At 39.0% G+C, this 23,609-nt stretch overlaps 1 protein-coding gene and 1 non-coding gene across 4 annotated transcripts in view; one reads left to right on the top strand and one right to left on the bottom strand.

Annotated features, from left to right (window-relative positions):
• The window catches only part of HAO1 (hydroxyacid oxidase 1), a 63,981-nt gene extending 40,662 nt beyond the window's left edge, over positions 1-23,319 (bottom strand). Inside the window, exons 1-2 of one of the 3 annotated variants that reach the window (XM_077115753.1) lie at positions 23,113-23,319; positions 15,943-16,094 (exon numbers count right to left, since the gene is read on the bottom strand). In XM_077115753.1, the coding sequence (XP_076971868.1) occupies positions 15,943-16,075 (133 nt within the window). In that variant the 5' untranslated portion in view covers positions 16,076-16,094; positions 23,113-23,319. Of the gene's footprint in view, positions 1-15,942; positions 16,095-22,113; positions 22,401-23,112 lie in introns of those variants that run through there. The other 2 variants (XM_077115743.1, XM_077115734.1) reach the window with 2 other exon arrangements.
• On the top strand, positions 22,717-22,789 carry TRNAV-UAC (transfer RNA valine (anticodon UAC)). Its single transcript has one exon. It is a non-coding gene; the product is annotated as a tRNA-Val (tRNA).
• Positions 23,320-23,609: the final 290 nt, after the last annotated feature.

The following is a 23,609-nucleotide window of genomic DNA, read 5'->3' as shown; positions in this document are numbered from 1 at the left end:
TGTATGTGAAGATTTCTTGAGTTTACACTAGCAATGGTCTGTACATCTCTATTCTGTGCCAGTACCCTGCGGTATTTACTGTGGCTTTGTAATAAGCTTTAAGACTGGGAAGTGTGAGTCCTCCAATTTCTTTCTTTTTCAAGATAGCTTTGGCTATTTAGGGCCCCTTGTCATTTCATGTACATTTAATGATTGGCTTTTCCATTTCTGCAAAGAAGGCTGTTGGAATTTGGATTGAGATTGTATTGAATCTTTGAATCGCTTTGTGTAGAATTGACGTCTTAACAATCTTTGGTCTTCAAAGCCATGAATATGGAATGTCCTTCCATTTATTTTAGGACTTCTTTGATTTATTTTAGCAATTTTTTGTAGTTTATTTTGTGTACAAGTCCTTTACATCCTTGGTTAGATTTATTCCTAGAAATTTGACTCGTTTTTTCGGGTTCATGGTCCAGGAATCGAACCCGGGTCTCCCGTGTGAAAGGCAGGCATTCTAACCACTGAACCAGCCATGCACCCGATATTTGATTCTTTTAATTGCTATTGTAAATGTATTCTTTTTCTTGATTTCTTCTTCTTATTGTTCATTACTAGTGTATAGAAATGCTACTGGCTTTTGGGTGTTGATCATGTACCCTACCACTTCAGTGAATTCATTTAGCTCTAGGAGCTTTGTTGTGGATTTTTCAGGATTTTCTGTATACAGAATCACATCATCTTGAAATAGGGAAAGTTTTACTTTTTCCTTTTAAATTTGGGTGCCTTTTACTTCTATTCCTTGCTTAATTGCACTGGCTAGAACTTCCAGTACAAGCTGTATTACAGTGGTGGCAGTGGGCACCCTTTTCTTGTCCTATTCTTAGAGGGAAAGTTCAGTCTTTCTTCATTAAGTATGGGGTTAGCTGTGAGTTTTTCATATATGCCATTTTTCATGTTGAGGAAGTTTCCTTCTATTTCTAGTTTTCCAAGTGTTTATAGCAAAATCCAGCACCCCTTGTGGATGAGATGATCATGTGCTTTTTCCCTTCATTTTGTTAATGAAGTGTATTATATTAATTGATTTTCTTATGTTGAGCCACCCTTCCATACCTGGGATAAATCCCATTTGATCACTGTGTATAACTCAATTAACATGCTGTTGGATTTGGTTTGCTAATATTCTGCTCAGGATTTTGACATCCATATTCATAAGAGATATTGGTCTGTAATTTTCTTTTCTTGTGGTATCTTGATAAGGCTTTGGTATGAGGGTGATGTTGGCTTAATAGAATGAATTAGGAAGTGCTACCTCTTTTTCCATTTTTTGGAAACGTTTGAGCAAGACTGGTGTTGATACTTCTTGGAATGTTTGTAAAATTCCCCTGGGAAACCATCTCATCCTGAGCTTTTCTTTGGTGTAGGTATTTGATTTCCGAAGTGATCTCTTCACAAGTTATTGGTTTGTTAAGATCTTTCATTTCTTCTTGAGTCAGTGTAGGTAGCATGTTTCTAGGAATTTGTCCATTTCATATACATTATCTAGTCTGTTGGCATACAGTTGCTTATATTATATTCTTATAGTCCTTTTTTATTTCAGTGGGGTTGATAGTAATGTCCTCTTTTCCATTTCTGATTCTGGTTATTTGTGACCTCTCATTTTTCCTTTGTCAGTTTAGTTAAGTGTTGGTCAATTTTATTGATCTTTTCAAAGAGCCAACTTTTAGTTTTTTGCATCTATTGTTTCTTCATTTTTATTCTCTATTTAATTTATCTCCACTTCAATCTTTGTACTGCTTACTTTGGGTTTAGTTTGCCCTTCTTTTTCTGGTTCTTCCAGTTTTGAAATTAGGTCTCTGATTTGAAGTCCTTCTTCTTTTTTGATGTAAACATTCATGGCTGTAAATTTCTCTCTCAGCGCTTTGATGTCTTTGCTGAATCCCATAAGTTTTCATATGCTGTATTTTCCTTTTCATTTTCCTCAAGATATTTCTTAAATTTCCTTGTGATTTCCTCTTTAACCCATTGGTTATTTAAGAGTACATTGTTTAATTTCTCAACATTTGTGAATTTCCATTAATCATCTGTTATTGATTTCTAGCTTCATTTCATTGTGGTCAGAGAAGATACATCGTATGATTTCAATATATTTTTAATTTCTTGACACTTTTTTTGTGACCTAAGATATGATCTATCCTGGAGGCTGATTCATGGATAATCAAGAAGAATGTGTATTTTGTTGTTGTTGAGTGCAGTGTTCTATATTTGTCTGTTAGTTTTAATTGGTTTAGAGTATCATTTAATTCTTCTACTTCTATAGTTCTCACCATTATTAAAAGTAATAACAGAGAACTGTCAATTTCTCCCAACTTATCTGTTAGTATTCATTGGATATATTTTGGCATTATTAGGTTATATACTATACATGTATACTATATATATTTATAATTGTTGTATTTTTGTCTTGAATGTACCCTTTTATCTATATATAATGACTGTCCTTGTCCCTCATAACAGTAATTAAATTCTCTTTTGGTTAGTACTGGTATGGTATATTTTTCTTTCTATTCTTTAAATTTCAAACTACTTAAGACTTTGAATTTAAGGTGAGTCTCTTATAAACAGCATAGTGTTGGGTCATGTTTTTACTATATTCTGCCAATCTCTGCCCTTTTTTAGAAGGAGTATATTCATATTTCGGCACATGATCTAAAATATCCTAGACTTTAACGTGTTTCTAACACTGGATAAAGGTGGTGTCAGTCACATAGATTTCACAATCGAATGGTCACATGATAAAAGCTATGTAGTTATATAATTATTATCAAAGATCAAGGCTACTGGATTACAGTTAAACAATTTCAGGTATTTCTTTTTGGCTATTCTGATATACTAGAAACTAAAAAGAAATATCTCTATAATGAGTCAATAGTCATAATCATTTGTTAAATCCTAATTTCTCAGTTACAACTCCTCCCTCTCATTTGATCATTCAATATTCAGGAATATCTGGGCAATGGCCATTTTAGCTCTCTGTGTTGGAAAGGAGTGCTGACCTTATGGGGTAGAGGAATGAAACTGGTTGATGTTCTTGGAGAGACTGGTGCCTCTGGGTTTCAGGGCTTATCTGGTATAGGAACCATCTGGAGGCCTTAAGTTTCTGAAAAATTAAACTTATTAACTAAAACTTTTATAGAATCTTAAATAGGGCCCAAGGTATTCTTTGGAGTTTTCAAGAATAGCATTGGTTGGGGCTTGGCATACTGTGGCAATCTGCAGTATCTGAAAGCTGAAGCTTGCATAAAAGTAACCTCCAGAATGACCTCTCAACTCTATTTGAAATCTCTTAAGCCACTGAAACTTTATTTTGTTTTGTTTCTTTTCCCTCACTGTCTGCTGGCCTCCATGGTTTCTGATGAGAAATTGGCACACAATTTAATTAGTACTCCCCTGTATATATAACACACTGCTTTTCTCTGGCAGCTTTCAGAACTCTCTCCTTGTCACTTGCATTCAACAGTTTGATCAGTATGTGATGGGACGTATTTCTCTTCAATTTTTCCCTCTTCGGCATTCTCTAGGCTGCTTGGATGTGCATAATTGTGTCTTCTGATAAGTTTTGGAAGATTTCTGTCATTATTGCTTTGAATATTCATCCTGCCCCTCCCTCTCTTCTCCTTCTGCGCCTCCCATAAAGCCTCTATTGGTATTGAAATTTGATGGCGTCCAAGAGACCTCTTGGGCTATTTTTACTTTTTATTATTCTTTTTCTTTCTGTTCCTCAGCCTAACTCATTTCAATTGACTTGTCTTTGAGTTCACTGATTCTTTCGTCTACTGGCTCCAATTTGCTGTTCAAACCCTCTTGGGAGTTTTTAATTTCAGTTATTGTGGTCTTCAGCTCCAGTTGTTCCATTTGGTTCCTTTTTAAAATTTCTGTCTCTTTGTTAGACTTCTCATGTTGTTCATTCACTGTTTTCCTGATATCATTTAGTTCTTTCTCTATATTTTCCTTCATCCCCTGACATATTGACTGTTCTCCTGATACACTTTGGTTCTTCCTCTGCATTTTCCATCATCTCCTTTAGCATATTGAAGAAAATGTTTTTGACATTTCTGTCCTCTATTTCACAGTCTGATCTTCACTGATGTTTTCTAAGTCTTTGCCCTGTTCCTTTAGATGGCCACCACTTTCTGTTTCTGTGTCTGTCTTGTGATCTGTTGTTCGCTCTGTATATTTTATTATTTTAAAATGTTAACTCTCAGATTTATTCTCTGAGATGTCTATTTCTTGAGTTTGTAACCAACTAGTGATACAACAGATTTTCTTGAGTGTCAGGAGCTATCAAAACCAAGCAAAGCTAAGCAAAAAACACCTCTCTCTATCTTTCCAAACAGGCTTTACATTGGCTAGTGCTCTCTATCAGAGCTCAGTCCTCTTATCAGGAGGGTCAGCCCAAGCAAATACAAAGTACAGGGTCCTCCCTCTGACTTGTCCTGGGTGTGTGCTTGCCAGTGGCTTTAGAAGTTTCTCTGTTTTCAGGAGTTTGAGTGGTTCCTCTGCTTCCCAGGAAAGACTCCCCTCTCCTGGGTGTTCCACTGAAGGACTTAAAGCAGGTCAACCTTTGCTCCAGATCATCCACTTCAATTTTTTTCTTACACTGTGTTCATTCTCTGAAGCTGCTTTAACCTGGAGAGAAAATTGGTGTGGGGAGGGGTGGGGGGATGTGGACAGAGGGCAGGTGGGGAGCATGCTGGAGAGGTGTTTCCCAATTCAGAATTTCCCAGCTGGAACAACCCCATGTATCCACAAAGGGAGCACCAGCTGCCTCCAGAATGCCCTGGAGAGGCAAACAGGGAGAAGCCAGGAGGGATGCAGGAGCTTCTTCCATGACTCCCCAAAGCTGTACTTTCTTGACTGGGCACCTGCCCATCACATGGAATCCTTCGACTGTCCTCCACAGCTCTGAGAAAGCATACCATCTTTAGATGTCCTCTGCAGCCTTTGTCCAGGGAAAGATGGAACAATGGCCACCCCCATACCTGGGCCCACAGTGATCTGAAGTAACTAATTCAAAGCAGTGATCAGCAATCAGACCAGGCTCTTCCCAGAACTGGATTTTTACATCCCTCTATGGCACCAGCAAGCTACGCCAGGAGCCAGACCCCACTGCTGCCTGCCAGGAGAGTGGGGGATGGGCAATGGTAACCACTGGTATTGACCACAATTTACCAGCCTCTTCCTCTACCCCCTCCCTGGTTGCTATACTGGACTCTGGAGTTGGAAAATAGTTGATTCAGACAATTCCTGCCTGGGTAATAGCTGTTCTGGTAGAGGGAATAATTCCTGGGGCTTCCTACTCTGCCATCTTCCCACAGTACTCCTCCAATCCTTTGAATTTTTAAATTATTTCTTGGCTGGGAAGTCCCAGCCACTTTCAGAGTAGGGTCTTTCCAGGGCTTCTCAAACATTGATATGGAGAGGAATCTCACAGAGATCTTGATAAAATTCAAATCTGACCCAGTATGTCTGAGGCTGAATCCAAGTTAGTGGGATATATCTGATAGCCTGGACAAAGAAAGGACAGTACAGAAAGTGGGAGGGAGAAGCTGATCATAGGTGGTTGGGTGGGTTGTAGCTGGCACATGGCGGCCAATTGCCAACCAAGTCCTGTTGATGAACCCATCTTTCTTCTCTCTTGGTGTCTCTCTGGGGATGGACACAGGTATATTTGTCACGTTTGCTCATGCATTCATTTCTTACTGGTTTTAAAATAGAGGAATTAAACAGCATTTCAGTAACTACCCCGCCACAAATTACCATCATCAGATATATTTTATAAGTTTACTTACCCAGGATTTGCCCAGCTCCCTAGCTTTCAGATGAGAAGCAAAAATTTTTTTAAATTAGAAATAGCAGAAGATGAGGAAAAAAAGGGAGAGAGGTTACTCAGAGTTGAGATGGCACAATTTACCTGTTCTAAAATAGCTTCCAAATGTTTAATGTCAAGTCTAATAATCTCATATATACAAACAAGATGCTGAATCATCAGGTAAAAGTAAAGTTCATCATGCTAAGTGGCTGCCGCTATTACTACCCCCACAAGGAAAAACAGAAGAAAATACAAAATATTAGTTATCAATGAGGATAAATATCTATTACTTGGAACAATAACTCATGTGGCATAAATCTTATAGCCTGATTACAGCAGAACAATCAAACAATGCACTACTTTAGGTCCAAATGATTTCTCTGAAAATAGCTCTCCTTTATGGGAAAGGAGAGTTAAGTTCCCAGAATGATGTTTTTAAAGGAGAAGGGGGAAGGAAGAAAAAGAAAAGGGTAAGATGTTCAAAGGAGCTAAAATTGTGGTGTTTGGGATTTTTTTAAGGTGCATTTGATTTAAAAGCTCCTGTAAAACTTAGTCACCAAAACAGCTGCACTGAAAATAATTTTGTGGGGAAAACACACTTTGTCATCTGCACAGGAAGTCATTACGTAATGGGGAAAATATGCAATGACAAAGTACCAAGCAGTTGTGTGGGTCTAAACTCAGGGTGGGACATCCAAGAATATTTGCACACCTCAACGCCCTTTGAGTTTGCCAGCATTTTTTCACCCTGGATCTATTATTATACAGGTTTGTGAAAGACCGAATTAGCATTTTTGTGTGGATGTCTAAAATTGCAACTGAGATTATCTAGAAAATAATGTTCTGAAAATCAATGATCTAAGAGAAAAACAAAACTTCCAGTACCATCATGCTTGAATTACTTAGAAGTGGTCAAACAATTCTTAATTTATGATTTAGGGAGCTTAAGCAATTTTAACTCTGCCCAAAAAGCCCAGGAAACCAGACTTAATCTCTCTAGTGCTTTCATGATGGTCCATTGTCTGAATTTGGAAGAGCATAATCTTGAGCAATCACACTGCCATTATAATTTGAGACTTCTTTTTTTTTTTTTTTACTATTTGGAAATATTTGCAAAGAACAATTAGTCCTAGTGACAACTTAGTCCTCCCTTCCTTGCTTTCACTTTATCTCTGGGGTAGAACCCTACGACAGAGTAAAACATAAGCTCTACTGTAATAATTTCCAGGATTTTATTCTGCTGCTTAATTGAGTTGTTGAGCACTGGCATAATTGGCAGAACCCATGGAGGCTACACCACAGTGAGATGCCTTGTAATGATGGGTTCAAGGAGAACTGAGTTTGCACACAACCATTTCCATCCATCTCCCACCATTTGCAACAACCTCTGTGTAGGGTGGGATGCACAGGCGAGTCTTTGACTTCACACAGTCACACTTTAATGTCATCAGGCATGGTAATAATTCAGAAGGAAAGCAAGCTCATGCTCTCAGGAAACCAATAGCTTACATTTTGGTGCAAAATCCTGGAAATCATAGCATGGAATGTTGGTCATTAACAGCTAGATTCTAATCATTTAATAGCTATTTTCTATTAATGAAGTTTGCCTCATAAAATGCTCTCAATACTGAATCTACCATTTTTATGAAAATATTTGAGAGAAGAGTTTACATATTACGTACACACAGATACATAGATATGTCACACATATGTGTGCATGTATAATGTATATGTACCTAGATATATGTCTCTGTGAGTATGTAGAGAGAGGACATAAGTGACCTTTTGATTGTTGGAAAGGAAGGTCCAAAACATAAAACTGAGCTGAAACAGGTAAAAAATAAAGGTAAGAAAAGGCGTGAACAGATTTTTTTTTATAATAATGATACAAATAGGTATTGTATTTCCTTCTAAATGTTTAGTAGGTATAGTTTGGACAAAGTTTTAGTGAACTTCCATGTTTCCTTTATTTCCCTCTGTTTTTGCTCTTCTTGGTAAAAATGAATAAACAAAAACAAATAGCTGGGCCCAAGAACCAAAGGTCAGACTTAAGAGAGAAACAGTCCAAAACTCACACGCCATCTCCACAATCTGCACTGGATCTCCATCAAGGCTTCCTTCTCCACTGTTGTCAAATGAGGAGGCTAAAAACCAGCCCTCGTGCAGACTAGATGACAGAGATGTAAAATCCATGCACTGCACCTGCTGCCTAAAAGGCACTCACTTCAGAAGAGTAAAAGTTTCACATAAAGCAAAACGGGTGCATTGCCTGGATTAGGTAAAATTGAAAATTATGGGGATATTTTCCTATATGTCTATGCTGAAATGTGTATCTACTTGGTCACCAAGTCAACACAGCAACATATAAATCAATAAAGGTTTCAGAATACATCGTTTGGGTTTGGAGCAAAGGAAATGACGATTTTTCTTATAGAATGGCCTTTCACTCAATGTTAAAGTTGATCACTTAATCTTGGAAAATCCAGAAAATTCCACAGCTAACACTCTCTCTTACACCCTCCTTCAGCCCTGTGGGGTGTGTATGGCTCTTTGTGTTACCCTGCAGTCTGTTCCACCTGCAGCTTACTAGGTGGTCAAATCATAGCTGAGTCCCAAAACTTCACTTTGGAATGTTCTGGCCTTTTAGGCTCAAAAAGAAAGTGTTTAGATTTAATGGTTTTATGGCCCATCAAATCCTGTGTGGTAGCCTCTAATTGCATCCAGGCTCAAGAATTTCTTTAAAACCTTCTCTCTCTCTCTTTGACAGTTGGGTAAGAATTTGCTAATATGCTGAGCATTCCTGCAACGCCTTAGGTGGGTTTTAATTTTCTCTATTTGAGGTCCCAGCACTCCCTCCTGTGGCGCTTCTCCACATAACAAGCCAGAAGCAGAAGGACAAACATTTAATCATTTTTTCCTCTTTCTTTTCTACTTCTTATCTTTAAAAGGAGGAAAAAATAAAAAGCTATTGTTGCGTCATGGAAAAATTTTTTTTAATTATTAAAGTTCCTGTGCACAAGCCCAGAAAAAGTTTCATGATAATATTCCTAAAGAATCAGGGGGGTACAATAAGCATTTTATAATTAGTTCTTTGAGAAGCTAGAGATAATCTATTTATCTTGTAAGACAGAAATTTAATCCAGTGAGACCAACTATTTTATATTTATGTTTATTACTCTTTTCTTCATTGTGTTAAATTTGTGTGCTTGTTTGTTTAGTGTGTTAAACTTTTGAAGAAATGATTCTGTATTCTCTCCTGAAGCTTATATGAAAGACAAAAGTTAAAAACAAAAAAAAAATAAATTAAGCTAGCAGAGTTTCATTTATGAGAGCATTTATGAGACTGTGCTTACATATTTTAACAAATGTCAATTATTAAAATATTTAATGGAACCATCTCCTGCAATAGCTCTTTTATTTACAGCATACTGGATGACATATTATCCCCCCTCAGTGTTTTCTACTTATTTTCCTTCTACCTTAAAAGACCTATAGAATTTTAATTTTCATTTATTTAAAATTCAAGTTCCTTCATTTATGCTCACGAGTTTTGAAGAAAGTTTATATCTGTAATGAGTATCATTTTCTGTGGCTTATTCCGTCAACTCAAAGCTAAAAGGATAAGATTATAAAAAACAGTTAATATCCCAAGCCTATAGCACAGTTTACCCCAGAGCTTGCTGCAGTGAAGGAAGTTTGGAAATACTAGTAACTGACCAGGATATTATGGGCAGCCTTGTACCATTAATAACTTTGGGCAAGGTATTTAATCTCTGCAAGCCCCAGTTTCACCAGCCACAGGGTTGAAGATTTAAAAGACTATGCTAACAGGTGGATGAAATAATAAATATTAATTGTCTGGCACGCATTAATTGCTCGTTGATGTTGGATATCATGTTTCACAACATCTTGAAGTATCATTTTCTGAATTCATGTAGCGTTTATGAAACTTCTATTTGTGTTTTTGGGAAGACCTGGAGATACATACATATTGGCTTCCTAACCTATATACCAATAATGCAGCCATAAGAAATGGAAATCAAACGTACCCACATGCCAGCTCGCCACCTATGGTGGCAAAAAGTATGAAGGAAAGAGGTAAGGCTTGGGAGATAAAAGGGAGGGTAGCACTGTATTGTGAATTGCTCTCTTTCCCAATCTGATGGAATTTTAAATGAGTACAAAACTTCATAGAAAAAAAGAAATTGTAAAGGGAATTTTCAAGTGGGTTTTTTTTTCTTTTGAGTTTTCTCATTTTGGAGGATGCCTCTTTATTTTTGTTTTAGCAGCAGAACTGATCCTTTGAATACCAACATACAAAACCAGTAAACAAGCAGCTGCTACTCAGTGATGCACCTAAGTTCCCTGAGACCCCGCGGAAGCACCCTGGGCTGCCTGGCAGCACAGCAGGCAGCCACTACCTCGCGTAAGCATCTCACTCACAGAAAGTGAAAATGACCTGCCATGCGAAGTGCAACTGGTTAGTTGTGAACTTCGACATAAATCAGATGCACCAGCAGGGCAGCCCAGGGGACAGTTGTAGCCCACAAAAGTATTTGCTTTGGCCCATACATTGTTTTCCCAAATGGTGTATTAGAGAATTTTGATTTATTTGCCAACATTGAAAAAATAAGAGAGTGCACATAAAAATCAAGATTTCTGGCTTTTCTTAAAAATTTGGCAACCCCACTTCTTCACTCCCTTGGGACAGCAGTGAACTAGCTAGCACTAACTTGTGGCTGCCCCTTTCTCTGGAACGTGCGATTTCAGGTTTCCTACAGTCCCCACTTGCGTGGCTGTGTCTGAACTTCGTCCTTCTGGCATTTACAGTCTCCAGCCTAGCCTGTAAAGGCTTTTGAGTTTGAGGTCCCTGCCTGAAGCTTAATATCTTGAGAAAAGAGAAGGAGCGACTTTAATTCCCACAAAAGTATAAATGGAGTGTACTTTCCTGGAAGTGAGTTTTTATGTGCTGAAGAAAACGAATTTCAGGACAGCGGGTTCTGAGAAGCAAATAAAAAGCATGCCCCAATTCCTGGAAGCTTATCTACCGTTTATTTCATGTAATCCTCAGGAAAGCTCCTGGAGGTACGCGCTTTCATTCATTCGGGTTTGCCAGATTGAGCAAATTAACATATAGAGCATCCAGTTATAAACGATTTGCTGTTTCTCTGAAGTTCAAATGTAATTGGGCATCCTCCAATTCTTCTGGCAGCCCCATATTCACTGCCATTTTGAAAATGAAGGAGTAGTTCATTGGCCAGTCCCCAAAGACACAGAGCTCTGTCCTTGGACCCAGTTCACACTGGGGATGTGGGCCACAGGAGTGGGAGGGAAGGCTCGAGGGCTCTTGAACCAGGGCTCTGTGAAGAAGCCTAGAGAATAAGCTGGGAAAGGACCATGCTATCATGGCAACTTCCAGAAGCTTCTGACTGCCCGTTCTAATTATTCAGCCAGCTCTTCCCCTGCAGATTCAGATGGCCCTCATTTATTCCTGTTGACCATGGTGATGGAGACACTATCCAGAGAGGGTTGCTAAGTAACCCCTATCCTCTGAACGTGGCCCCAACATCTCCTTCTAGCCAGAAGCCAAAGCCCTGAAAACTGGACCACCGATTAGGGTCCAGATAATTAGGAGGGTGACAGCAAAGTCCTCCCCAACAACTTCCATCCATTCACAATCTTCCGCAAGGCTCATGGTTGCTTGAGAGGATTTTAATTTCCTTCTGGGAATGATGGAGTACATTGAATATCAGCTGCATAATGCCACGTCCATTTTCTGAATTTTCAGAAAAGAAAGCAATTTCTAACAGATATGGATGTTCTTAAACTCTAACTCTAGTGGCTGTATCTGACACTCAGCTGCCATTGCATTGGTGTAAGTTCCTCCAGGAGCCAACCATGAGACAAAGACGTGAGTGCAACTTGTTTATTCGGATGCAATCCCCAGGGAGGTGGGGGTGGGAAGGCAGCCAACAAAGGTGTATTTGTGGGCAGGTAGCTCCTGTGAGCAGCAGAGAGAGGATCAATCCCACTGGGGAAAACTAGGCAACAATATTAGAAAATGTGTCAGAATTACCCCGTTCAAAGGGTAAGAGAGCAGAGGTATTTCTCCACCAACTCCTGTAAGTTATTGACAAAGGGATTCCCTCCCCCTCAGCTACCTCTACCGCACACTCCTGTGGGGACCTGCAGCCAGAGATGTCAGGCAAAAAGTTGCAGGTTCTGGCATAAGTGGCGAGTAAACAGGGAACACATGCAGGGCGCCACAGCCTCTGGTCCTACCACACACACCACTTTCCTTCTGAGGAACCCATCCATCTCACAAGCAAAATACACCAGCCAGGGACTACAGTTCATTTCGAGCTAATGACCACAAGCTCCCAGGATTAAAGTAACATTAAAAAAATCAGCGACCCATAGATGTTAACTGGAACATAGAAGAAAACCTTAAGGATGCTGAACTCATTTAAGGGAAGGTCTCCACGACAAATCTGGAATATGAGCTGTGACGTGGCTGCCCTGAAAGGAGCGGGGTCCAGGACCTTGGCTTCTCCAGGGCAGCCTGTGTGACCTTTCATGGCCATTTACAACCCTTCTCTGTCCTCAGTGTCACCACACCCACCTTGTTCTGCCTGTTCCACCTTGTCCAGATGTCTTCCGTGGATTTTACTCTCCTGCCTCGCCCTCTACTAGAACAATAAATTAATGACTCCTAGGGGATTGTAATTGGCATGTAAATGTGTTTCTCCTCGTGACATTTAATGGAGTTTTCTAGAAAATAAAGGCAGCACAGTGCTCAGGGGTCCAGACTTGGGACGGGGTCTGAATCCCATCTCTATTATTGATGACTTAGGTGATCCTGAACAAGTAACTCTTTGGCCCTGTGCCTCAGTTTCCCACATGTGCTAAGGACTTAACAGAATCCACCTCTCTGGGGGCTCTGAGGAGTCAATGTTTTAATACTTATAATGTACTTAGAATAGTGCCTAGAACATGGCAGTTGCTTTACAAGTGTTTGCTAAATAAATCTAAAGGGATAAAACTGCAAAAGGCATTTAATGACTCCTCATGGCCAGTACCTGGGGGAATAAGTTTGGAGAACGTGGTCCCAACTGGACTATCAAATTATGGTTTCTAAGTAAGGTTTCTTCTCATTTTTCTTCCCAGCCCACCTCTACCAAGAATAAAGAGCACCGACCTTGGAAGCACTGGAAATGAGTTGAAAGGAACTCCTATCACTTACTAGCTATGAAACCCTTCTTTCTCAGGGACTCTAGGTCTTTGCCATAAAATGGTGACACCTGTCAAATGTCAAATAAAACAATATATGTAAAAATAATTTGCAGGCTCCAGGGTGTCATATCAAGTGATATTTTCTTATTGCCTTCTCTACATCCTCCCCTTCACTTCCATTCTCTTCCGATCTTTTCTCCATATTTCGCTCCTTTTAAATCTTTTTATTGCTTTCTCCTTATAAAATAATTCATAGAAAATTATATGAGTATGGACAGCAATAAGAAAAATATAAAGAAAGGAGTAATCTCATCACTCATAATTAAATATATTTAAAATGTGTTGTACACTCCTGGTCCCTAAAAAATATTGTAGAAATTGAGTATTGTTTGGAACTTCCTTTACAAGTTACTATATCATATCATCTTTCCATGCATTGATGGAAATCAGTGATGTGATTTTTTTTAAGTTTTTCCCCACTTTTTATGCACCCTAGCTTTGCAACCAATTTCCCACCATGGGTCATTTGAATTTTTCTAATTTTTCTCCTATGAAAAATAGTAGGCATGAACATCTTGGCAGAAATGTCCTTCCTCAATATCACAATTGTTTTCTTGGAATTCCTAGAAGAAAATTTACAACATCACATGGAATTCACATTTTTAAGACTTTGATAGACAGTGAAAAATTATTCTCTAGAAAGTATTTGAAATGAACATTTGCCCCTAATTCATCATATTCTATCATCTTCAAATAACCATGAACTTGAATGCAGGATAAAGATATACAGTTATAATATGCATTATTAATAATATTATAATATACATTTCTCTCCTCATTAATGAAATAGAATATTTTCATATGCTTATTGGCCATTTTACATCTTTATTTGTGAATATCATATTTGTTTTTTGTCCACATCTTGAAATTGATTTATATGATAGTTTCTTATTCAAATATAAGGGTTCTTTATAAAGAAAGAAGAGTAACTCTGTGCAATCTCAAATTTTGTCAGTTTGCCATTTACTTTCAATTTTTTTAGAAATTTGGGAGCACAGGTTTAGTTTTTATGTTGATTTGTTTGTGTTCATTTTAATGGTTGTTTCCTAGAGCATCAGGCTTGAAAAGGCCTTTCTTAACCCAGCTTTAAATAGACATACACATATTTAGTAAATCTCTCTTTTCCTTTTCTTTCCATCTCTTTTCTCTAACCGTATTTCCACAACTTTCTGGGGCCCCAGGACCACTTATCTGTTTATGGTTCTAGAATGAAAGAGCTGCCAGCCTCTGCCCGAAGTCTCAACACCCTCATCGTGCTATTTTGATATCCCTGCCTTGGTAGGATTCTGTGGCAGACATTTCAAAGAAAGAGCTGAACTCAAAAGACACTTAATTCTTAGAACCAAATATATTATCAAAAATAGTATTTAGTTTCAGCTCTTTCAGCATGTATTTCCTCCCCTGTTTCACATCAAAAAAACATTAAATAAAACTCATTACCAACATTTATATGAGTTTCTGAAAAAGAATTTGGGGGAGATTCATCACTATTCAGTCTTTCACATGTTCACAGTTGTTAGAAGTTAATAAATTAGGCCCAATAAGGGAGTGTTTTCCATCATATTTGAATTTCCATTATTCCCTCCTGAAGCAGATAGGAAATGCTCAATTGGGAATATAATCCATCGTAAAAAAGAATCACGAATGTAACAAAATAAGGTTATCAGTGATCAAGAGAGTTCAAATGGAATCGAGAGACTATTCTTGAGGCTACTCTCATGCAAGCTTCAGCTAGATATTCCTAATTATCATGATTTGCCAAACCCCAACCAAAACCATTCCTGTTAATGCTAAGGGACACCTAGGGCCCTATTTGAGATTCTCAAAAGTTTCACACACTAAGATTACTTTCCAGAAATCTACAACCTCCAGATGGTTCCTAGGCCAGATAAGTCCTGAAACCCAGAGGGGCCAGCCTCTCCAGAACATCAGCTAGTTTCAATCCCCCGATCCCATATTGTCAACATCCCTTTCCAACATGAAAAAGTTAGAATAGGTATAGCCCAAATACTCCCAAAGAGTGGGAGAAGGATCAAAGGAGATGCAGCGTTATAACTGAGAAGATAGGATTTAACAAATGAGTATAACTGCTGAATTATATTGATATTTCTTTTAGTCTTTAGCGTCCTGGAGCAGCTAAAAGCAAAAACCTAAAATCATGGAATTGTAACATATCAAACTTTGAAATCTTTTCTATAGCCACTTGTTACAGTGCACTTTGAAAATTATTGCTTTTTTGTTTACATGTTATATTTCACAATAAATTTTTTTTAAGAATCATGGCCCAAATTATGGCAGAAAACCCAGTCTACCAGGTCCCTGCATTTGCTCGCTCATCATGAGGCTCAGTTTGGTTTGGGGATGGCAGTAAACAAATGACCACGAGGATTAATCCTGCCTCTGCCACTACCTGGTGTGACCTCAGGAGAGTCAATATCTCAGGACTGAGTTTTCTGAGAAGTTGCTATCAATACTCATACTAATCACGAATACTCATTGAGCCAGTTCTCTGTGCTGGGCACTGTTTCAAGGACCTTGGGTATATACACATTTAATCCTCACAGCAAGCTAATGAGATAAGTACTATCTTTATCCCCACTTTATGGCTGAGCAAACTGAGACACACTTCGAAAGTGGAAGAGTGGGCTGTGTGCAAACAGGCATGTGGATGGCAGAGGCAATGACTTTGATTTAATCCAAGTGAAACATCCAGGGAAGAGCATGCTTGATGCATACAGAGAAGTCCCTAAATGCTAGACCACCCCCCACCCTATCCCTCTGGGCGAGGCCCCTCTCCCTACCTCTGACAGTTGCGAGCTCCCCCTCCTCATGAGCCATGCACTGCATGGCAGTGGCGCCAGCACATATGGGCATGCTGACCCTCTGTCCTAAAACAGTGGTTGACAGGTCTATTTCCGCAACATTCTGCAGCATCCGTGGATACAGCTTCCACCTAGAACATTTTTTTAAAAGAGCAGAATTTCAAGAACATAACCCATGCTTTGATGTTACATTTTAATTAAAAAGACAAAAATTTTTTCCATCAAGCAAATTTCTTTACAAAGCTAAAGGAAAAGAGGCTACTTTTAGCATTTGTTAGGATGGAAAGTTAGCAGTAAGATAATAATGAATTCCCCAAACCTGCTTTTAATAAGGCATAATTTACATAGAGTAGAATTCACCCGATTTAGTGTGCACTTCCGTGAGTTTTGACAAATGCACACAGTCATGTAATCGGCCCCGCCATCTGGACATAAATTAGTTGAATCGCACCCCTCTCGTGCCTGCCCCGCCGCACACCCAAGTTTCACCATTTCCCTTTGTTGTGAAACTCATCGCTCACCCCAATTCTCTGATGACTGATCTGGTTATTGTCCCTACAGTTTGCTTTTCAAGAATGTCATAGAAATGGAATCCTACAGATGCAGCCTTTTGAGTCTAGCCTCTTTTCACTTAGCGTAATGCGTTTGAGATTCAGCCATAATTTTGCTTGTATCAATAATTCATTCCTTTTGGTTGATGAGTAGGTAGTGCATTGTCTGGAGGTATCACAGTTTTTTGTCCATTCCCCAGCTGTGAGACAATTAAAATGTTTCCAGTGTGGGGCAATTACAAATAAAGCCATTATAAGCACACACTTTTAGTTTTTTGGTTTTTTATTTTTTAATTTTTTTTGGTGAATATCATTTGGGGGTGGAGGGTGTCTTTTTTTCACTTTCCCGAAGCCATTTTGAGGATGGTATACAAAGACATTTGAAAGTTTATGAAGATGGACTATGTCTGTTTTTTCTATTTTTTTAAATAATAATCAATTCAAGCCATCACTCACAAAATTATACTTTGATTTCTTCAAAATCTTTGAACTGAATGCCATATCCATTGAAGTATGATAGTAGGGGAAGAAAATTTTCCCAATACAATTGAGTATTTTCCCCAAAATGTTATTTGGCAGAGACTCGAGTTTTTGGCTTAAAGAATTTTTGACTCATGAACATTATTTTAAATGACTTTTGCTGTGATTCTTCTGTGTTGGAATGAAAATTACCAATAAACCAACAACCAAAAAATGCACTAATAAAATTTACAGAACTAGTTCTCTTTCCTTCCAGCAAAATTTGTTTGGGTTTATTTTTCTCCTCATTAGTAACCTAATAAAACTGGAGATTTATTTTTCTCAATGACCATCAATATAGCAGATATGTGCATATACATACATACACACATGTATATAACCAGAACTCACCTCCCACTACCTAGATTTAACTGTGTTTCCAGAGAGATCAAGATTTTAGTAAGTACAGTTAAATGTAATTTAGTTACAGAGTAACCAAAATAAACTGAACCTCCGAAATCCCTAATTGGAGCATACTTCCTGGAGAAGAAGAATTTTTTGCCCTAATGTTGCTTTGTGGAACGGCTAAGGGTCTGTAATCTAACCCTTTCTCATGTAATAAAGTAAAAACATCCAGCCCTGAAAAGCATAATAAAGAAGTTTTACTGTGCAAAGTCTCTGCAATTCCTTTGAACATCATAATTGTCATTATTTTATGTCACACCACATGCTCTGTCGCTGAAAGCCTTTTCTTCTCGACTGACCCTCACAGCATGATTCTTTGATCTCCATCTTAAAGGGAGAGAGGCAGAAGCCTTGAATTATAGTTTCATTACCAATCATCTCTAAGTGTATTATTAGAATGAGAGAAAAAGATTTTTAATAGCCCCCACTGGCATACCAGCCTGGGAAGGCATAATATTTACTTAGGGCTAGAGAAAGAATGAAAGTCTTTATGAAGAGAACCCAAAAAGTTGCAGGGCATCTTGTGTGTGCATGTGTGTATGTAAGAGGCAGAAGAGATGTTTTTAAATGTCAATACCCATTTACGAACAAAGCTCAATCCAGCCCTTCTAAGGCAAGACAGCAGTTTTACACTTGTCCGCTTGGTGGCGCAGTCGCTTTATAACTGTGCTCTTGCTTCTCCATACAACATTTTCAGTTCTGAGGGTGGCATTACAAAGACTGGTCACCTAAGTCACATAATGCAATTCTTAGACAACATTAGACAAAAGCCAGTAGGGTAGGAAAACGTATGTTCTCTAAATAGCCCTCCCTACTTTGGTATTTCCAAAGAGCAATTACAACTAACCTTGTCAGATAGTTCTAATAACTATCCAAGCCCACCTGAAACCCCCAATTTAAGGGACTTTTGCACATTCACATACAAAATAATAGCTTGACTATAACTTTAGACTGTACTAGCGTGGGACTTCCACTTTGGTAAAAGGATATGGAGATTGATATAACAATTGGATCAATTAAATAATAAACATTTTACAAAGAATGGAAAACAAGATGCCGGAATAAAAGAAGAGGGGTGAAGTAGGAAGAGGGCACATACCTCACATCCAGAAAGAGACTCAAACTTAACTTTTTATCAGGTGAGATCCACCTTTCCCAAGAAATCGCTACTCTGTGGAAGGAAGACACTGATCACCCAGCTAAATGCTGTGGGCTGTTGCTGGACCACACCAACCAAACACAGTGAATTAATGTTTCATAAATCCTAGAGCACACTACATTGACCCCCATTTCCCCACATTAATTTTTAATTCTAAACATTTACAACAGACCACAGATTTCGTAATCTTCTTTTTTCGTGTTCATTTTTAGTACTACAAGAGCGTTCACATTTTAAACTAGGTGATTATCAAGCTCTGAGACCCTGATAAAAGATCAAGGAGGACAGGAATTTAAGTCTGAAAAAAACACATCAATGTAAGCATCATATTTAAATAGTAGAATCATGCTTTCAAAAGACTCCATTCTTATAAAAGAGCGTGCAGGCAGGTTTCAGAAGTCCCAACCATGCTGAAATGGCCAGGGTGTGTGTGTGTGTGTGTGTGTGTGTGTGTGTGTGTGTGTGTACGCATGTCCACACTCATCTGGATAAACAGGCCACAGATCTGCGATTCTCTAGAAAAAGAGTGAGTTTGAGGAGGAGCAAGAGGGTTGGGGAAGAAGGAGAAAGATTTAATCCCCTGCAAAAGAGCTGCGACATGAACTCTCAGTTTCTATGTGAATCTTAGAAAATAGGAGAAAACCAGCTGCTTATAATGTAGGAGCACAAAAGCAGCTTACTCACCTGTGGCGGAAATCAGAAAAAAAAAACCTTGAGACATTTAAGCCTATGCAAAGAACACTGAAAATGCCACAGGTGAGTTCATATTCCTTCTCAAAAATTAAGAGTGTGTGAGTGATGTCACTTGTACCCATCTGTGTCCATTGGGGACCTCCTTTTCTGAAATTGTGAGGGCTTCTAAACAACCCCTTTGTAGGCTTGTTTTTCCCATCAATGAGAATTTCTGAGAAAGCCACAAAATACATGCAGACTACAATTGAAGAGGACATGCCCAGCTAATACGTTAGAGCAAAAAAGCATTGGTGTTTTTGTTCTCGAATTAATCACCATCAGGGATTGCTGCAAAATGTAACAAGCCCATAGTGCCCTGCCTCATCATGTTTGTGTTGGGAAACTACATTCTTCTGATTGGTTCCATCTATTTAACTTTACATCCTATTTTTTACCACAGTGATATGAGTCCCAAGCCTAATCTGGAAATGTCTCCAAAGCACCTTCTGGGCTACATGAGTGTTCCATGTCCTCAGAACTCCAGAACATGGTTGTCAGAGCTGGGGACAGAGAGACCAAAGCTGTCACTATGCATGACCTTCGGCTGTGCTTGCCTGTGCATAGGGGGTGGGGTTTATAAATGAAGTAAATGTCTCTGAAATGATCTGTCGTGTTAAAGTAGGCGCAGGTTTGGTTGTTTTTGCAAACTTCACCTGAATCAGAACGAGAGATTTCAGACTGATTTCCTTCATGCCATCAACTCAAAGTCACCACTACTCTGGTAGAAAATCTATTCTTAGTTGCACGTGATCAGCTAGAAGATACAGGTTAAGGAATCAAGGACCACCCAGGAAGTTTTAGAGCAAAAGTGTCAGATAGGTGTTTTTTTTTTTCTTTAAAGCTGAATAAAAGAGAATGATGAAGGTTCATTGAAAGATGGCCTTGCAAACCAATTCTCATTATCTGTGTCCCATCTCTAAGTTACTCCATACTTGTGTAGTGTATAAATACTCATTCAGGTCCCACGTAATTTTAGTAAACCATGAGGCACCTTTCTAGTGATGAGGAAGAAGCAACCAGAGCCTTTTGTGTCTCACGTCAAAGTCTCTAGAATTTCTAGGGTTGTTAAACTACTATTTCTTCTACCCAGCTGTACCCCTTTGCTGCCTCTCTGAGGATTTCCACCAGGCCAATTGTCTTGGTCCATTTTGCATGAGTACAACCAACCAGCAGGGTGGCTGCTGAAGGTCAAGGTGCATCCATGCATCCATTGAAATGTAGGCTCTTAGGGACAAAAACTCTCTATTTGGTTGACTGCTCTATCCTTAGCATATAGTGCAGAACATGGTCCAAGAAGACACTTTAAGTGTGAGTTAATTCATCAGTAGCAAGGAGTGAAGTGCCAAGAAATGCTGTATATACGCTTCTGGAGTAGATAGATGGTCTCTGAACATCGGCACCTGAGGAATGCTAAGAGACAACAACCCCATTCAAGGGCCTGAAATTTCCTTGGTTAAAATGCCCTATTTGGGTTAAATGTTGTTTTCAGGAAGCCGCTAACAGGCAACACATGTTACCTGGTGAAAAGAGTTGAAATGGGTCAGAGAAGGGGCATCTTCCAAAGAACTCAAAAATTTAAATAGTGATTGAAAAGATCATGCAAACAGACCCGCTCCTCTTCCCTGCCCTACTCTTAGCCAACTTTTCCTTCCCGTGGTGCTGCTGCCATCCACTGAGCTCATTTGAGTTCCAGGGAAATAGAGACAAAGTCAAGGATTGGAGGGATTTGGGGAAAGACCTCACCCTTCCCCTTGCCTCTCTTTTCAGGCTCCTACCCTGCTTTGCAGATGAATCAGTGCTGCTTGCTGGGAAACGCCTTGGTTAGAATGATTTCATTTCTCCTAAGCCACCTCGTAGAAAAGTGATTTTGAGTGATTTTGCTCTAGGCTAAAGAAGAAATCAGGAAGGCAGATAAATTTTCTTCCCTGGATCTTTTCTGCCCTTTTTTCTTGATCTATCCCCATCAATGAGTGTACAAAATAATTCCTAATTTTACTAAGAGCTACCTATCATGTAGGATGGATGGATGAGCCTGAAATAGTACAATGTATTCTAGGCTCTCCTCCCCTATTCCAGCAAATAAACCATTTTTTGTAGCTACTGAGAGTAAAACAACCCTTTAAACTTGTTTGCCTTGTAGTTTCTCATTAACAGAACTCTTAAACCATGACACCCACCATCCTGTGCTTTGAAATACAAAGACAAGAGGAAAGCTAGTTTGGAAAAAGAGATGAAGCACTTGGCAGGAGAGATGAAACAGCGGAGTTGAAAGATTTATGCTATATAGATGAATTGAAACCTAAAGTGAAAGTTTAGATAACAGTAATAAAAATGAAAGATAGTACCAAGCCAGTGGGATGGGTTTTATTCGAGGCAACACTCTGATCTGCTTCAATCAGATAAGATGGCTATCTTGCATTTAATGCTTTTTCCTATAGACACTCACTGTCATACTTAGAGAAAAAGAAAATCAGGGTTTATCATCATTTATATATATATATATAAATTATTTATCCACATACTTCTAAGTGAGGAAACTTAGGGTTGATTTTTTCAGCCAATTATTCAAGATTCCCAGGCTTGGAAGATTTCGAAACTATTCAAAAGCCCAATACCTCTCAGAGCCCCAAGAATTTTCACTTCCCAACTAAGCGCATATCTGGACAAATAATTCCATACCATTCAAATAAGATAAATAAATAAAATGAGGAGAATTCATTTTGGTACAATGTCTTTGTGTCATTTTTAAACATGATTTTTAAAAAAATAAACAAATCATCTTACCTGGAAAATGCTGCGACATTATCAGCCAAAGTTTCTTGATCATTTGCCCCCGACCTGTAGTAGTCATATATAGACTTCTGAAGTGCTGATTTAGCATGTTGTTCATAATCATTGACGCAAACTAGGCGGGTGCACATTTTTGCAGGTTACTGCAACCCCAGTTTTTTCTTTCTGTATTGCCTGCTATACCCTGACAATTCCATTATTTGTCAATCATTAATAGATTTTTTCCAAAGTTCAGATTTTGTTCTCGATTGATTACATCAAAGAGAGCAAACATTATATGCTTACGCTCTGAAATTTTACTTACGGGCTATTTGCCAAAGAACAGCTACACCTAACCCACAAAGAAGTTGGGGTTGGAGAAAGAGCAGGAGGGACATAAGTGTCTAGTTTGGGGGCAGCATTTAAAAAATTAAGGACTTAGAGAAGTATCCTCATGAAAACTAGCTTTTGGCTCAGTTCTGCCTACGGCTACTTTTTTTCCACATTGTATAAGCTTTTGCTCATTGCTTGGCACCCAGAAAGGGCTACCTACTCATTTCCCTTCCTCATTTGGATTATGTATATATCAAGAACTTATGAAATGAATGGGGGAAGGGTGTGCAGGTGGTTCAGTGGTAGAGTGCTCGCCTTACATGCGGGAGACCCGGGTTCGATTCCCGGACCATGCACCCCAAAAAAAAAAAAAAAAGAATGGGGATACTCGGTAAATACAAAGTTTCTAGACAATATGAGATTCAACTGACTGATTATAAACATTTAGGTAGAAAGAGGAACATCAAGGTCAACTTACAGTTAATTCCTAAATGTCTTTTTTTCTCTGGATAGGACATAGAGAAGTCCCATCTCAGAAGACCTTGTTGTCTCAATCTAGAAATTTGACTCAAGCACAGACACCCGAGAAAGATTCATGTTACTAAGACACAATTGTGGGGTCGCTGAGATTTGGGTTTCAACCTTGACGCCTCCACTTAAAGCTGCTTATTAATTACATACCCGCTGGATTCCAACTGCCTACGCCGCCAGGAGCACTTTCTCTTGCCTTTGGAGCCTGTTCTTCAGACCGGATGGCATGCTAAAGGGTTGTGGAATCAATGCCCTTGGAAGCACTCTCCACCAGCGACTCCCTCACTCTGGTCGGAAACTCTTAACGTGAGTGTTCTACATTACGGCTTCAGTTTCCCACAGTGTTAGCTGGTTGATAACACAGCCTGTATTGGCTGCCTTCCCTCCCCTGTCTCTCTCCCCTCCTACCTTACCAGTGCTTTCTTCACCTCCCAAACAGACCCCTTTTGAATGCTTGTCTTACTGTCTCCTTCTGGGGAAACCCAAGATGAGAAATATTAATGTCCACCTTGAATGGCATCCTTGAGGACTGAATGATATAGCTATCTGTGAAACTCCTAGCACACAGGAGGTGTTTAATAAATGTTCTCCAGCCTCCTCCTCTCCTGTAAATACCTTACGAGTAAATTTCTTCAAAAAAGTTTTGC

This window comes from Tamandua tetradactyla, chromosome 1 (assembly GCF_023851605.1).
Source record: "Tamandua tetradactyla isolate mTamTet1 chromosome 1, mTamTet1.pri, whole genome shotgun sequence".
NCBI lineage: Eukaryota > Metazoa > Chordata > Mammalia > Pilosa > Myrmecophagidae > Tamandua > Tamandua tetradactyla.
Note: the sequence above shows the minus strand (reverse complement) of the source record. Positions and strands in the feature narration are given on the sequence as shown.